At 45.6% G+C, this 15,133-nt stretch overlaps 1 protein-coding gene across 9 annotated transcripts in view; it reads right to left on the bottom strand.

Moving 5' to 3' along the window:
* ST3GAL3 (ST3 beta-galactoside alpha-2,3-sialyltransferase 3) overlaps positions 1 to 15,133 on the bottom strand; it is a 245,686-nt gene that overhangs the window by 121,418 nt on the left and 109,135 nt on the right. For 6 of the 9 annotated variants that reach the window (XM_019531291.1, XM_019531286.1, XM_019531292.1 and 3 more), the window contains one exon: positions 1,859 to 1,951. The exons of the other annotated variants lie outside the window; for them this stretch is intronic. In XM_019531291.1, coding sequence (XP_019386836.1) covers positions 1,859 to 1,951 — 93 coding nt within the window. The remainder of the gene's footprint in view (positions 1 to 1,858; positions 1,952 to 15,133) is intronic. 9 annotated transcript variants of the gene reach the window in all.

Here is a 15,133-nt window from a genome sequence, read left to right as displayed (position 1 = left end):
CTTACGATGACAGGCTGAGAGCCATGGGACTCTTTAGCCTGGAAAAGCACAGGCTCAGGGGCGATCTGATGGCCACCTATAAGTTTATCAGGGGTGACCACCAGGATCTGGGGGAATGTCTGTTCCAGAGCGCCCCAAGGGATGATGAGGTTGAACGGGCATAAACTACTGCGAGACCATTTCAGGCTGGACATAAGAAAGAATTTCTTTACTGTCCGAGCCCCCAAGGTCTGGAAGAGCCTGCCATCGGAGGTGGTTCAAGCACCTACACTGAACACCTTCAAGAGACATTTGGATGTCAATCTTGCTGGGATCCTATGACCCCAGCTGACTTCCTGCCCTTTGGGCGGGGGGCTGGACTTGATGATCTTCCGAGGTCCCTTCCAGCCCAAATGTCTATGAAAACTATGAAAGTAGCTGTTAAATAGTAGACAGGTTTATGGCTTTCCTCCAAGGCCAAGCTCCTCGGCTCTTGTGACTACACAAGGATCTTGGCTTCCATGTAAAAATTAAACATTTCCAGACATCCTGGTTACTAAAGAAAGTTTGAAAGTGTGGCCCAAGCAATCCACCAGTGCTAAAGGCAAAGGGACCCCATGGTCATCCAGTCCAGCGCTCTGTACACCTTGCCTGTACACTGTTCCCCAAAGCTGGGAAGGGGCAGGTCTTTTAGGAAGAAACCCAAGCTCATGTGGAAGTTTCCAAGGCGTGATGAGTCCACCCTTTGCTCTAGCAAACTAACATCAACTTCCACCCAATGGATCTTATTATCTTTTTGTCTTGAAGACTGAAAAATGTCCCCAGTGAGATGTCTGTTTCATGTGTAAAGTACCTATATGCAAAAAGGAAGATGTGCAAGGTGAGGTAATAACTTTCATTGGATCAATTTTATAGTAGGGAGAAAGTTGGACAATTTCAGGGCATTTCTCCCAACTATGAAGTTGGCCCAGTAAAAGCGATTACCTTGCCTTACAAATCTTCCTTCTCACATACTCCTGGAATCATGACAGCTACAACACGACTTAGTACAAATAAAGAGCCATCAAGTCACCTCTTATCGATTTCTTTCATAAACTGAACTGAACTCCTTAATCCTCATAGCACAAGGGTTACTTTTCCAGTTGCTGGTCATATTTGTAGCCTTCCTTTGAATTGTTTCCAATATTTCCATCTCCTTTTTGAGATGCAGACACCATAAAAGCTCAAAACCCAAAAGGCAAATAAAAAGAATTCCCAAATTATTTTTTTAGGCGAATCTGTTAGGGCCTCTGGGCACTAAGCAATGACAATGCTGCCAGGGGCCTCTTAATAAGGAAAAAATCAATCCTGAGGAGATTAGTGTCGTTTTTCACTGGAAAAGCTGACTGAGGTGTATTGCAAGACCAGTCAGCTCTCTGCAGCATCTCGTGGGTTCTCTAAACAGCGTTTCCATAACCCGGCTGCAAAGCAGCCAAACATGCGAGAGCTGCTCTCCCCTCATGTGCAAGTCCAGGAAAACACAAGCATCCTGCCTCAGTCGGCTTTATTTGCCACCCTGTGAACAGCTGCAACTCAGCAGATCTGTACCTGCCTACACACCAGCACAGACTTTGGCCCCGAGTCTACACTTGCAGCTTTCCTAACCACTTGCAGCAATTAGCTGTCACACTTCTGTATCTTCTTCCTGTCCCGCTGCAGTTAATGGCGGTTTTTTCACTATCCAGGATGTCACCCTTGCTATGCATTGTACCCACTATAGCAAAACAAGGCAGCAACAATTTGTAGGACAAGCACTGTGCACCAGCCCCCAGGAGGAACTGGAAGACCATTCAGGAAGAGCAGGGCTGTTGCACACAGTTGCTGGTGACACATCACTCACTTTGGGAAGATGGCAGTCATGAGCGCTGACGCATACCCAGGCTTGCAAACCCCTTCGGAGTAATTTGTGTACTTTGATGCTAGTTCTGGAGGCCTGTGGAAAGAAAGAGAGGAGAGTCACGACTTTTCAGGGTATGAAATGTCAAGCGTGTCACCCTGACCCTTTTATCGTATAAATATTTTCCTAACAGCTCTTCCCCAAAACGGCTCTGAGCAGAACAAGCAGAGACGGAAGAATTTTTTACATATCTTTTTAAGCTGGAATGAGAACATCAAACCAGTGAGTGGGGTAAGGTTTTTCTGAGACATACTCACAATATTTCTACTGAGGGGGATTTTTAGCTAGGTGAAGTACCTGGAGGGAATCAGAGCTATGCAGACGCTGTTTTATTCTTCTGCCTCTCAAACAGGAGAAAAGATAAACAGCAAGAGAGAACCACTTGTTCAGGCTATTTTTCTACTGCAAACAGAAATAAGAGGTCTTGTAACTACTGCACCACCAAACAAGCTTCAAACCTTTTAACCAAGTTGTAAAGCAGATTTCTACTAGTCTCCATCCACCAGCCCATATTTAGACAAAAGGGGATGTATGTCTCTAGCGCTCCGGATAGACGGACACTGCTGCCACTGTTCTGAGCAGCAGTCTGATAGTTCAGCGTGTCACCACGAGCTCAGGATACTGCTCCCTTCTGTCAGCAGGAACAAGGTTGAAGTGTTTAAACCTACCCTGGGAGGAGATCTGAGCCGGGTACACGGTGTTATCACAGACTTGCTGCGTGACAAACTACGTTCTAGTAATCGCTCTGTGCCTCAGTTCCCCACCTTATAAATTGCAGATAATTTATAGTTACCTGCCTTATGGAAGGACTGCAAGGCTGAATTCATGAGTGTTTGTAAGTCACTGACAGACACTTGGATACAAGGCACTACACAATTTACTACTGCTCCTCCATACCAAAACCTGCCCTGTGATGTGGCTGCTACCAGTTCAAAACCTGGACCTACATCGATACAGGCACACTGTGCTGCTTTGACAGGAAAAAGCCAAAAATTAAAATTTATTCTGTACATTTCCAGGAGTAGACAAAGTGAACAAGTACCATATTGTCTCCCTTACCACCCCTCAACTGAGATGCACACTGCTTTTGGAAGGCAGATTGTAGAGGGTGGGGAAAGGATTTTTCCAGCATCAGGACTGTTCACTGGCTGCTACAGGAAAAAGCTACGCTGTTACACTTTTCACAGTCACTGCCAAATTGGCAGCAGCTTTTGGCTGCTCAGCCAAAAGCTACAGCTAATTCAGCAGTGGCTGTGTGAGGGTTGACACTGGACTCTACCCCTGCTATCTGCTGGCCCAGCGAGAAGTAGCAGCCATTATAGTACCACTTCTCCATGCTTCTTTTCCTCCATGCTTCCATTCCAGCAAAGAAACGTATGTTTCCCATTTAAGCAATGTTTTAGAGGGCCAATTTTTTGGGAAAAGGTGTTTCTGGTTAACAAGTAAATACAGTTGTCTGAAACAATCAGTTCAAAAGAAAGAACCATAATTAACAGATGTTTTGGATGGGGAATCCAGAAAGAAGATGACAAAGCTGAGATGGAAATACAAAGTGCCTGAGCAAGGGACTAACAATGAACAGATTGACTTTTATTAGTAATATTATAACAGTTCTTTCTTCCACAAGCATAGCTAACAGACTACCACCCCAACTAATTTACACACCAGAGTACCAAAGACGTGGCTTCAAAGCTGCAGGACTGCTCTCATGGGTGCAATGCTGTGTAATGGCAAGTAGCAATGCCACTCACTGCCGTGACAGAATACCATGAGATATCTTCTGCTCACGATATTATGGTATCTCAGACCAACGGACGGTCCTCCAGCACCTGTTGATACGGAGATCTCCAAGTTCATGGTAAGAGATCATGAAAGGTCAACCCAACTAGACAACCCATAGTCAGACACCAACTGAACCCTAATATCACTTATACACGCTACAAAAAAATCCCTGCCTCTTAAGCAATTAAGACTTTTGCTGAGTGAGCAACAAAGTACTCATAACACCTAGACAAGGGAGTGTGGTTGCATTGGCAATGGGTGGGTGGGATTTGGAGAAAAGAAAGAGTAATTCTAATTAGGAAATTTTCATCCTTAAAAGCTTCAACTTTATAGGGAAGGTACTAGTCAACCCCTCAGGAGACCTGGAAGTCATTCTTGGTTCTGACACATTTCTTGTGCGAGCTCTGTCAAACACTTAATCTATTATTGCCTTGGTTGTACTCTTACAAGATAGACATGGTGATATGTCCTTTCCCCAACCCTTTGCCTGGCTACATACAGTGTAAGTATTTTACTACAGCACACCTACATATACAATTTTCAGTATACCTAGGTACAGTGCCTTGCACACTAAGATCTCATTCTTGTTTCTATTTTCTAGGTGCTACTATAACACAAAAATGGTGATCTTGGAAAGTGGATAAGGAGAAGCACAGGTCTCACTGAAAGTTTCCATAGGACTTGGGTTCCTCACTCCCAATCGGCACTTTTGTGGGGAAGGAAGGGGGAGGGGGGAAATCCTATCCTTAATAAAGAGTAGCCAAGCTGCCCATTCAACAGAGACTAACAGTAAATAAATGATGAGAATTCTGTTGACTTACAGACTATCTCCCAATGAAGACTCTCGATGCATTGTACAGACCCCAGGCAACTGACCACCATTCAGTGAATATTTCACAGATGAATAATGGCTTTTTCAACTCAAAACACCCCAGCACCACTAAAAATACAATCACCTAAGACAGACAGCGACAGCATGGCACACTGCAAAATGCTTTGGAGGAGGAAAGGTGGGGTAGGATTTTAATTGCCTCAGATAAACTCCTCCACTTGCACGTGTCACTGGGTCTTTACTGTTCAAGCAGAACTAAAAGAACCACAGCTTTTTAAGATTTCCACCCTAGCAGCCTTGTGTCCCACTTGCCAACCAAGTCATCTCCACTAGCATCTGCACCCAGCATGCCAGGCAACAAGCTATTCTAAGCTGGTGGCATAGACCACCGAGCTACTGCTTCCAGTTTGGTGAAATGCTATGGTGCTCTGAAAGATAGCGGAGTCAGAGGACATGCCCAGCTTCAAACCATGAGTCAGCGAGGCAGGGATTTATCTTGGAAGTCTTAACAAAAAGGCTGTGCTCTAACCACTAAACGACACTGCCTCCCAAACTCCTATTGTCTACTACTACTTTCACTCAAACAAGCCAAATACGACCTGCCAGTGCTGTGACCAAGCGCTACCTGACATCTAAGGCAACTGAGATGTATCAGTGGCTCCCATGATAGCGCATCACTGCTACTGGCCAAAAATTGACACGACACTTTAACCCACAATAGGTCTTTGCAGGATGACCCCCGCAGTCACCCAAAATGCCCTCCACCACAAGACACACACACATTTTTCTCTATGCTGCTCTTAATAACGCCTTCATGATCAAATTAAAATGCCACCAAAATGCCCTCATCCCATCTCTGAGACAGAAGAATGGGCTGAAGTGTTCGGTGCACTTGACTCATGCACAGCGGCCAGTTGGTGCAGCGCCGCGGCTGCGTAAGCTGTCAGTTATGAAAACCACAAGGATACCCAGAGCTGCTGCAGCCCGAGGGGCAAAGCTGTTAACATTTCTCTAATGTTATAAAGCTCATGACTCCAGAGTGCCAGAGGCAGAACAATGCTCCCAAGCCAACCGCAGCTGCTGTCGCAAATCATTTAACACCGCTCATCTCGCCTCTCTAGCCACACGCTGGGCTGCTCTTTTAGAGACTCTCTGAAATAGACATTTTAAGCTTTCATTTTTAAGCTCATCTGGGGACTTTTTCTAGCATCTGGTCCTTCCACATCATCCCCTACCGCTACGTTAATATTAGCTACAAAACCTGCTGCAGAGATGCACATGGAGTGCCCGTAAGAGCTAGCAATCCTGGCAGCGGGCAACAACAACAGAGCATCCCGGGTGGGGTGTGATTGTGTGACCACCATCCCTCGGCCCTGAGCCCTCCCTGACAGCACAAAGCATATTCCAGGAGCTATCTAAGGCTGGTTTTAAATACACACATTTGCTTTGTAATTTTTCTACAAGACCCAAAATCTTGGCACAGTACTGAAGCCATTTCAGAAATCAGTCTTCAGTTCCCTCCATGCAACAAGAGCTATGTATTAGGAAGCTGGAAAAAAAGGGGGGCAAGGAGAGGAGAGACCACATTTATTTCAGCAGCCTAATTCACACAAATCCAGGTGGTTTAAATCTCATTGTCATCACTAGCCAGGCAGCTCAGCAATAAAAGCAAGCATTGATAGCTAGAGAGCAGCAGCATTTACAAAATGAATGAGCAGGTCCCTTCTGCCGGATGAGACGACACTCAGAGGTGGTTAACTACCGAACAGGCTGCATCTTTCGGGATCAAACACAGATCGCCTTTCTTCTGTAATTATTTTTCTCTGCTACGAATGAGAGATGTGGCCTCATTCCATAGGCACTTCTCAGGACAAGGCAGCAGGAAACACGTTGCCTGGTAAGATCTGTGCTTGCTTCTTGTGGGGTTTCTTGTTTGTTTTTGCTGATCACCATAGCAGATGCCCACGCTCACAATGCGTGCACAGCAGAGTCTTCCTTTGCTTAGAACAGCGCTTGCCACATGCTAAGACAAGGTTCTTTGGTACAGCTGATATCTTTTATTAGATCAACTAAAAGAGTTGGACATTTTTTTCCTTGCAAGCTTTTGGGTGCAAACGCCCTTCTTCAGGCAGGGGGAGCGCCTGCTGTTGTTTTGTGCTCTTCCTGGGTAGGAAGGAGCCAGTATGCAAGAACGCAGGTCAGTGAAAATGCAGATGTGTGGTCTTCTTGCAAAGAAGAATTTTGCCAACTCTTTTAGTTGGTCTAATAAAAGATACCACACTTACCCAAGGAACCGTACCTGGCTATGCCCTTAGACCAACACAGCTACAACCAACACCCCTGCCACATGTTAAAACAACTGTGTCTAAGGGCTGGCCCATGTACCAAATGCCATTTTTAACCTCTCAAACTTCAGCAAATTGAAACAATCTCCAAGTAATGCACCAAGTGCTTATCCAGACAAGGGTCCTTGTCCCGTCTAGCACCAGCCCTGCCTACAGAAAGCCCGATGGGTACCTGCACGAAGGCAGTCTGCCTAGCAGTCAACCCACCTCTGAGAACACTGATGATGTAAACGATCCCCAGACACCCATGCAGACCTAGCTCCAGCTTTGGCTCCTGCTGCCACAGGGTGCAGAAACAGCTCCAGCTCCTCCTGCCACGGTGCCTTCCAAGCACACGGTTTAACGGCCACTCTTCTTGTTCCCTGGTTGTATCAGAGCCAGGAACGTGGAAATGTCAAGGAGCAGGGAGACAGAAGGAGATGCAGTGGGGAATACAGGTGAGAGGGTCCCAAGTCCAAGCCTCAGGCTCTCCCTTCTTCCCACAGCAGTGGCAGGACTCCATGCCTCTGGAGCCCTGCCTCCAGCCAGGGCTGCCATCCTCTTCCTGCAGAGGCCACAGGTTCTGTGAAAGTCCCACTTCACCCTCCCCATAGGTCCCACTCCGCATCCAGCTGCTCCCCAACCTCACCCCAGCACTATTTTCTATTCCTCCGGGGACCCCTGAGCTTGCTGCAGGCACCCAGCTGCAGGTTTCCCCACCAGCTACCCAACTGCCTCCAAGGCTCTCCTACAAAGTGCAAATCCCCCCAGTTCCCCCACCCCAACATCTGACACCAGTGCACCCTCTCCAGCCACAAGTCCATCTTGTCCCCAGAGTCTCCCTCCTGGTAACCCTCTGGACACCTCCACAACCCAGCTTACCTGAACCACAATCTGGCTTCTGCTAGCTGCCTCCCCTACACCACCCTCCAAACCCTGGCACTCTCCAGGCTCCAGGCACCCTCCAAACCCTGAGCCCACAAGTCTCCAACCCAGTCCCTCACTTACTCCTCCACCCTTTAGCACTCATTCACTACACCGTTTTATGCAGCTTAGACAGCCTCTGACTGGCAGGATACAGCAACCTCACACAGAAGCTGAAAACCTGCAGAGCCATGAATTGATTTGCATAATTCAGTTAATCTGCACAAGCAATAAGGAACTGTGAAAAACTTAGCAGCCAGGTAAAGGAAAAGTGGTTTTTCAGTCTCCTTCACTGTAATCTTATAGGTTGTTTGTCTATTGTTGTGAGCCACTCTGAGCCTTCCTGGATAGGGCAGGATGTCATCTTTGTCTTTTTAAAAAATCTAAATATTCCAAAAGCTTCATTTTCCAACAGAAACTACTCCTGGAAAATTCCAACCCAAAGACTGATACAGCAAGTAAACACCAGGGGTTATAACAATAAAGTTCGAACAATCTTCAATACAGCTATTGCTTACACTTCAGCTATACCAGCAACTTCACACATGCCCACTTACAGATTGATAGCTTTTAGGGTCACAAAGGACCGCTGTGATTATCTAATCTGACTTCCTATGTCATACTGAACATTAGACTTGAATTATGTTCTGCTTAAAGTCTAACAGATGTGGCTGAACTAAAGCCTGTCTTTGAAAAGAAACATCCAATCTTGATTTAAAAATGCCAGTGATGGAGAACCTACTATAACCCTTGGGAAATTTTTCAAAGGGTTAATAAACCTCACAGCTTCAACACTGCACCTGATTTTGAATCAGGCTGTTGGATTTCTGGAGCAACTGTTCCCCAACGTTCTGTTCTTCATGTAGGTTAAATACATCAAGGTCCTAACGTCTCTGCTGTAAGACATTTCCTAATCCTTTAGTAATTTGTAAGGCCCTTTTCTGAACCCTTTCCAATTTCAAAGCATTTCTCTTCGAAAGGCGGGCATCAGCCCTGGATACAGTGTTCCCATCACAATTGCATCAATGTGTAGGAAATATAAGCTCCCCACTCCTGCTTGAGATTGTGTCTCCAAAAATTGCCTTAACCCCTTTGGCCACTGCCCTGCCCTTTGGACAACATGAGTCCAGCCAATTCTCTACTGTGACCCACAAATCCCTTTCAGGCCCTCGGCTGCTCTGGCCTGTAAATATGGCCTAGAGCAGGGATGCTCAAACCCCAGCCCATGTCCAGCCTGTGGAACAGTATTATGAAACCTCCAGGGCTCCCCAAGGGTCCAGAAATTTGGTGGAGGGGGAGCAGTGGCAGTGTTAATTGACTCTCCCCTGCTGCCACTGGATCTTGTGGACAGATTGGGAAGGTGGCTGGTGTGCAGTTAAATCAGGTCAGCATAGGATCGGACCTGCACACTGACCCCAAACCACGCATCCAGCTCATGGGATTGGGAAGTTGGGCACCACAGTCTAGATTCTTAGTCCTTATATTTGTCCACATCAAAATGTATGTGGTCCAACTGCTCTAGCCTGCCACGTTCCTGATGTTTGTCATCTTCATCTTCTAAGTCATTAAAATCATATATAGTTAAGTAGCATGGGGCCATAGATCAAATCTTAAAGGAGTACTCAAGAGACACAGTGTTTAATGATCCCTGACTTGCAAATACATCTTAAGACCTGTTAGCTAGCCAGGCGTTAAGCTCTTTGATGTGTGCCCTATTGATTTTGCATCATTCTAGTTTCTTTATCAAAATATCAGGTGATGCCAAGTCAAATGCTGCACAGAAGTCTATTACAGTGATACTGCTACCTTTATTGACCCAACTTTTAATCTCATAAAAGATACCAGATTATCTTGACAAAAACTATTTTCCCATATGCCTAAATTAATTGGCATGAATTACATTACCCTTAATTCTTTATTAATTGAGTTGAGTCAGGTCAGCCATTTCATTACCTCATGCCCAGGGTTGAAGTCAGGATGGCAGGCATATAAATTACACTTTACTCTGTTATCTTTTTAAAATACTGACATGCTACCTTCCAGAATCGCAGGGACTTCCCCGCTTCTCGCTTCTTTGTTAGAAGAAATCATTAACAGTGGGCTCAAGTGCTACTCACACAGTGCTTTTAAAATGTTGGGTTGAAATTACCCAGAACTGATGATACTTTTCTCTTCATGAGAAGCTGGTACAGAAAATCAGTCAGGAACCATTATCAAAGCGGTAGCAATGGAAAGCTAGAAAATCTTCTCTGAATCTGCCTCTGAGTTTTAGCACACCCACACCAGCTCCTGCACTGGCCTATGAAACAGTCTATGAGAACGGGACTGTCACCTGACACCAAAGACTACAAGTATCTGATGGGTCAGGTATAGTCAATTAGCTGAAGAAGCAAATAGACGGGTGTGTGCCAGGTTCTGGACCGGACGGGTTCTTGACTCTGACTTTCCCAAAGCTGAATTGGGGAAATTCTCTGCTGCTAATAACAGCAAACCTCTGCAGTTTATAGACAGTTGTCTGCAAAAGGACAAGGAAATGAAAGAACATGGCTTGTTTATTTCAACAAGAAAAATGCACTTTCCCGTTTTCCTAAACTTTCTCCTCCCATGAAGCCGGCATGGAACGTGTCAATGTGTGGACGGCGCGGAGCTGAGATGATCTCTGGTTCTGCAGGTGAGGGGCTATTCCACCATCCATCATTAAAGTTCACAACTTGGTCTGGCTAGACTCCAAGCCATTTGCAAACGACCAGACAGTAAGCAGGACCAAAACTACTTTTTATATTTGCATCTGACAGGACTTTGACACTTTTCATCTCATAAATAACTCTTCTTACTGTCATTCATAACTCTGCCATCTCTAGATTAGATAACTGTGCTGTAAAACAATCAGACTCCAAATTAATCTGAAGGAAATAACAGAGCAAAATTCAGCAATACACTTGTTGAAGGAAGTATATCACAGCAGTTTATGACACCAGGAAAAAAAAGATCTATGGCAGCCGTCCTGTGGCTTCCAATTGGAAATGAGGTTGCTGGTTTTAACCTGCAGAGTCCTACATGGCTTTGGACCCAAAAAAACACTTCTCTTCCTGCCGCATTACTGCAACATGGGCTCATCAGGAGCATGGAGCCTGTGTACCCTTGATAAGAAAAGGAGCCAGCCATAGGGCGTCTTCCATGAGAGCCCCTTGTCCTTGAGACTTATCCCTTTTTCAGGCCAAAGCAGCCTCAGTCTTTTCACCCTCTTTACATTGTACAAAGCTCATCTGATGGATGGATGCAGCACTGATGAAATGGCTTTGGCTTAGGAATACATGGAGTGGAAGGCTTTGCTTTGACACACAGGTTCTGAAGTAGCACTGAAGTCAAAGACAGATTATCTCACTGTTTTGGTTTTGCATTTATTTTTCAATGGTATTTTTTAGATTAATACCAAGGGTGGGGCAGTCATTCCTTTTCTATTGTATCCCAATTAAATTAATAACTAGACAGCTTCAAACCCACAATTTGCTTTACTAGCTACCCTTGCAGCTTGGAAACCGCCAAACCCTCTTTTTGAAAAAGACCTTCATGCAACAGATGAACGAGGAACTGCAAGCAAGCAGTTCTCCAAGCAATTCTCTCTCCATTACCTCTCTTCACAGACCTTTAGCTGCGCACAAAGCAGCAACTGTCCAAGTACAAAGCTACGAATGGAGCCTCTACTGGACCTGAGGCTCGTTTCAAGGTTGGAGTCTCCTCTTAGAATCACAGAAAATTAAGGTTGGAAGGACCCCAGGAGATCATCTAGTGAAGTCCAACCCCCTGCTCATATCAGGACCAGCTCCAACTACTGATATCTAGGTGGCTAGACATCAGGAGGCACTACTTCACAGTCTGGGCGGCTAGGATCTGGAACCAACTTCCAAAGGAAGTGGTGCTCGCCCCTACCCTGGCGGTCTTCAAAAAGGAGGCTAGATAATCACCTAGCCAGGATCGTTTGACCCCAGTACTCTTTCCTGTCCATGGCAGGGGGTCGGACTTGATGATCTGCTCAGGTCCCTTCCAACCCCACCTACTACAAAACTACATCATCCCAGACAAGGCTTTGTCTTGTCGGGTCTTAAAAAGCTCTAAGGATGGAGATTCCACCACCTCTCTGGGTAGCTCGGTCCAGTGCATCACCACCCTCTCTCTCACGTAGATACTGCTGTATAGCCCGCATGGAGGGTGTCACCAACAAAAGCGGCAAGCTCGCTGTATCCAGGCAGGTCTCTAATAACAGCAGTGAGTTGAGTATAGCTCACATGGAGAGTGTCATCAACAAAAGCTGCAAGCTTGCTGTATCCAGGCAGGTCTCTAATAACAGCAGTGAGTTGAAGAATGTGACTGTAATCTGCCATTGGTAAGCAGTGTTGTGATAATGATGACAGCTGTCTGCTTCTCAGACACGGATGGCTGTGGATGCGTGATGAGCGGATGGGCCTTTCGACTGTAGGTATCCAAGGCTCTATCTCTGGTCACACAACATATATCACCTAGTGGGTCAGACTCGGAGCTGGCTGGAGAATGAAAAATTTTAAAGGTGTTTCATGAAAACCAGTCACACCCTCAAGGACCTTGAATATGGGCTGGAGGCAATATTCTTCAGAGAAAATATCCTCCATCAACTCAGACCAAAGAAAATTGGAAACCAAAGAACTGAGATATACAAACAGCAGAGCCATTACTATACTGTGAAAGAGGCGTTTGTGCCTGGAAGCCCTGGACAGGTCTTGAGGGCAGAGCAACTCTCCTTCTTGTAAGAGAGGCCTAATGGTTCCTTCTTTGACCCACTATGGATGCAGGCCCTGACATCCAGGAAAGACCCCAACCCTGGTACCTAGAACAGTGGTTCTCAACTAGCTTTGACGCACCCCTTGGAAAATGCCAGCTCTCAGCCTTCACTCATTTTTTGACTATTGAAAAAGCACAGAGCAATTCTTCTATTGCAAAGAACTCAGACCCAGCAGGGGAGAATGGTTTTAATACAATGGATTCCTATTTGAAATATCTGGGTTGACCTTGTAAATCAGGTGTAGGCATTTGCAAAGTGCTAATATTGCATGGTGCCATGTAAAGGGCGCCACAGGACTCTGGTTGAGAATCATCAATGTAAAATAACATTCCCCTTTCTCCACTGCTGTGAGAGATGGTGGATGTAGACATTGGAGTCAGAAGTGGACTGACCAAGTTCGCCGATGACACCAAACTTTGGGGCAAAGCACACTTAAAGACAGGAGGGCGATCCAGGCTGACCTGGACAGACTCAGCAAATGGGCGAACAAGAACCTGATGGTGTTTAACACCGAAAAATGCAAGGTTCTCCACCTTGGGAGGAAAAACTTGCAGCATCCTTATAGGCTCGGCAGTGCTACGCTGGCTAGCAATACAGAAAAAAGAGACTTGGGGGTCATCATTGACCACAAGATGAACATGAGCCTCCAATGCGATGCTGCGACTAGTAAAGTGACCAAAATGCTGCCTTGCATCCATAGATTCTTCTCCAGCAAATCCCGGGACATCATTCTCCCCTTGTACTCGGCCTTGGTGAGGCCGTAGCTGGAGTACTGCGTCCAGTTTTGGGCTCCACAATTCAAAAAGGATGTGGAGAAGCTTGAGAGAGTCCAGAGGAGAGCCACACACAGGATCAGAGGTCAGGAAAACAGACCTTATGACAACAGGCTGAGAGCCATGGGGCTCTTTAGCCTGGAAAAGCACAGGCTCAGGGGTGATCTGATGGCCACCTATAAGTTTATCAGGGGTGACCACCAGGATCTGGGGGAACGTCTGTTCACCAGAGCGCCCCAAGGGATGACGAGCTCGAACGGTCACAAACTCCTGCAAGACCGTTTCAGGCTGGACATAAGGAAGAATTTCTTTACTGTCCGAGCCCCCAAGGTCTGGAACAGTCTGCCAGCGGAGGTGGTTCAAGCACCTACATTAAACACCTTCAAGAGTAAATTGGATGCTTATCTTGCTGGGATCCTATGACCCCAGCTGACTTCCTGCCCTTTGGGCGGAGGACTGGACTCGATGATCTTCCAAGGTCCCTTCCAGCCCTAATGTCTATGAAATCTATGAAATTTCAATGGGAGTTCAATGCCTAAATATCCATGACCTTAAATGCCTATCTTTGCCATGAAGGACTATTTCCTGCAGCCTTTCTTCATTTTATAAAAAGGTGCCCAACTGCACCTTGGAGACTGGAGACAGACAGGCATGTGCAACAAGCTTACCTGATCATGTTCAGGACCTTTGTGTACAAGGTAACTGGACATTACTGTGGGTAACCGGCTCTTACTAATGAAAACAGGGACCAGAGACCAACCAGAGGGACTCTCAAACTGTTGGCTGTGCACCCCTATGATGCCATGTTATGGATAATTTATTAAAAATACTTTATGTCACTACAACCACGCTGTAACCTTTCCAACAAACCAAGGTATCATACACCCATACTTCAACTTTTCTTTTGTTTCCACCCTTTACTTTTCTCCTTTCCTTTCTTCTGCTTTCCCATTCCAAGATATAGGTAAGAACCTAACAGTTCACAGCATATATTACATGTAAATGTCTACTGGATATTGCTCAAGAGTCATGGTCTTCTTCCTCCATCTCTTTTCTCCTGTTACACCATTCCTCCACTTTAATGGCAGTAGCACGCAGAACACAGTAAGGGAATCTTGTTTAACCAGGAACCAAAAACCGAGAAAGAAAAAAAGGCAGACATAATGCATTTGAATTCCTTTGACATAAATGGGGAGGGATGAAAACAAATTGTTTTAGATATTTATTAAACTAAATGAAAATGATGAAATGCATGCCCTAAGCATCCACAGATCACAGTTCCTTTGGGCAAGGAAGAAAGGGGAGCTGAGACATAGATCAAGATGAGTTCTCATGCTAATTTAGTAAAAGGCCCAATGCAAGGAGGACAGCACTAGAAAATAACAAAGTGGTCAAGGGTTACACTACTGGCAGGATCCCACAATGCAAAATGAAGTACAAAATTCCTACTAGCACAGCTAAGAGTCATTATGTGGATTTATATTCACCGCTCTGAAACCATACTGTTCGCAAAATCTTTCAAGAGTACATAGCTGAACAGGCCAGACAGTTGCACTTTCATTTGCTTATTTGTTCATCCCGTTAATTCAGCATCGCTCCTCGAGGTACATTTATTAAGATGCTGTCAAGTTTTAAATGTCCCAAGTGATGGGTTTCCATCATTTCCCTAGGAAGGCTGCTGCACAGACTCATCACTCTTATGGCTGGGAAAGTTTTCCCTAACAGTCTCCTCTCAGCTTTATTTCATCACTCCTACTTGTAAGCCTT

This window comes from Crocodylus porosus, unplaced genomic scaffold (assembly GCF_001723895.1).
Source record: "Crocodylus porosus isolate Cpor-Errol unplaced genomic scaffold, CroPor_comp1, whole genome shotgun sequence".
NCBI classification, from domain to species: domain Eukaryota; kingdom Metazoa; phylum Chordata; order Crocodylia; family Crocodylidae; genus Crocodylus; species Crocodylus porosus.
Note: the sequence above shows the minus strand (reverse complement) of the source record. Positions and strands in the feature narration are given on the sequence as shown.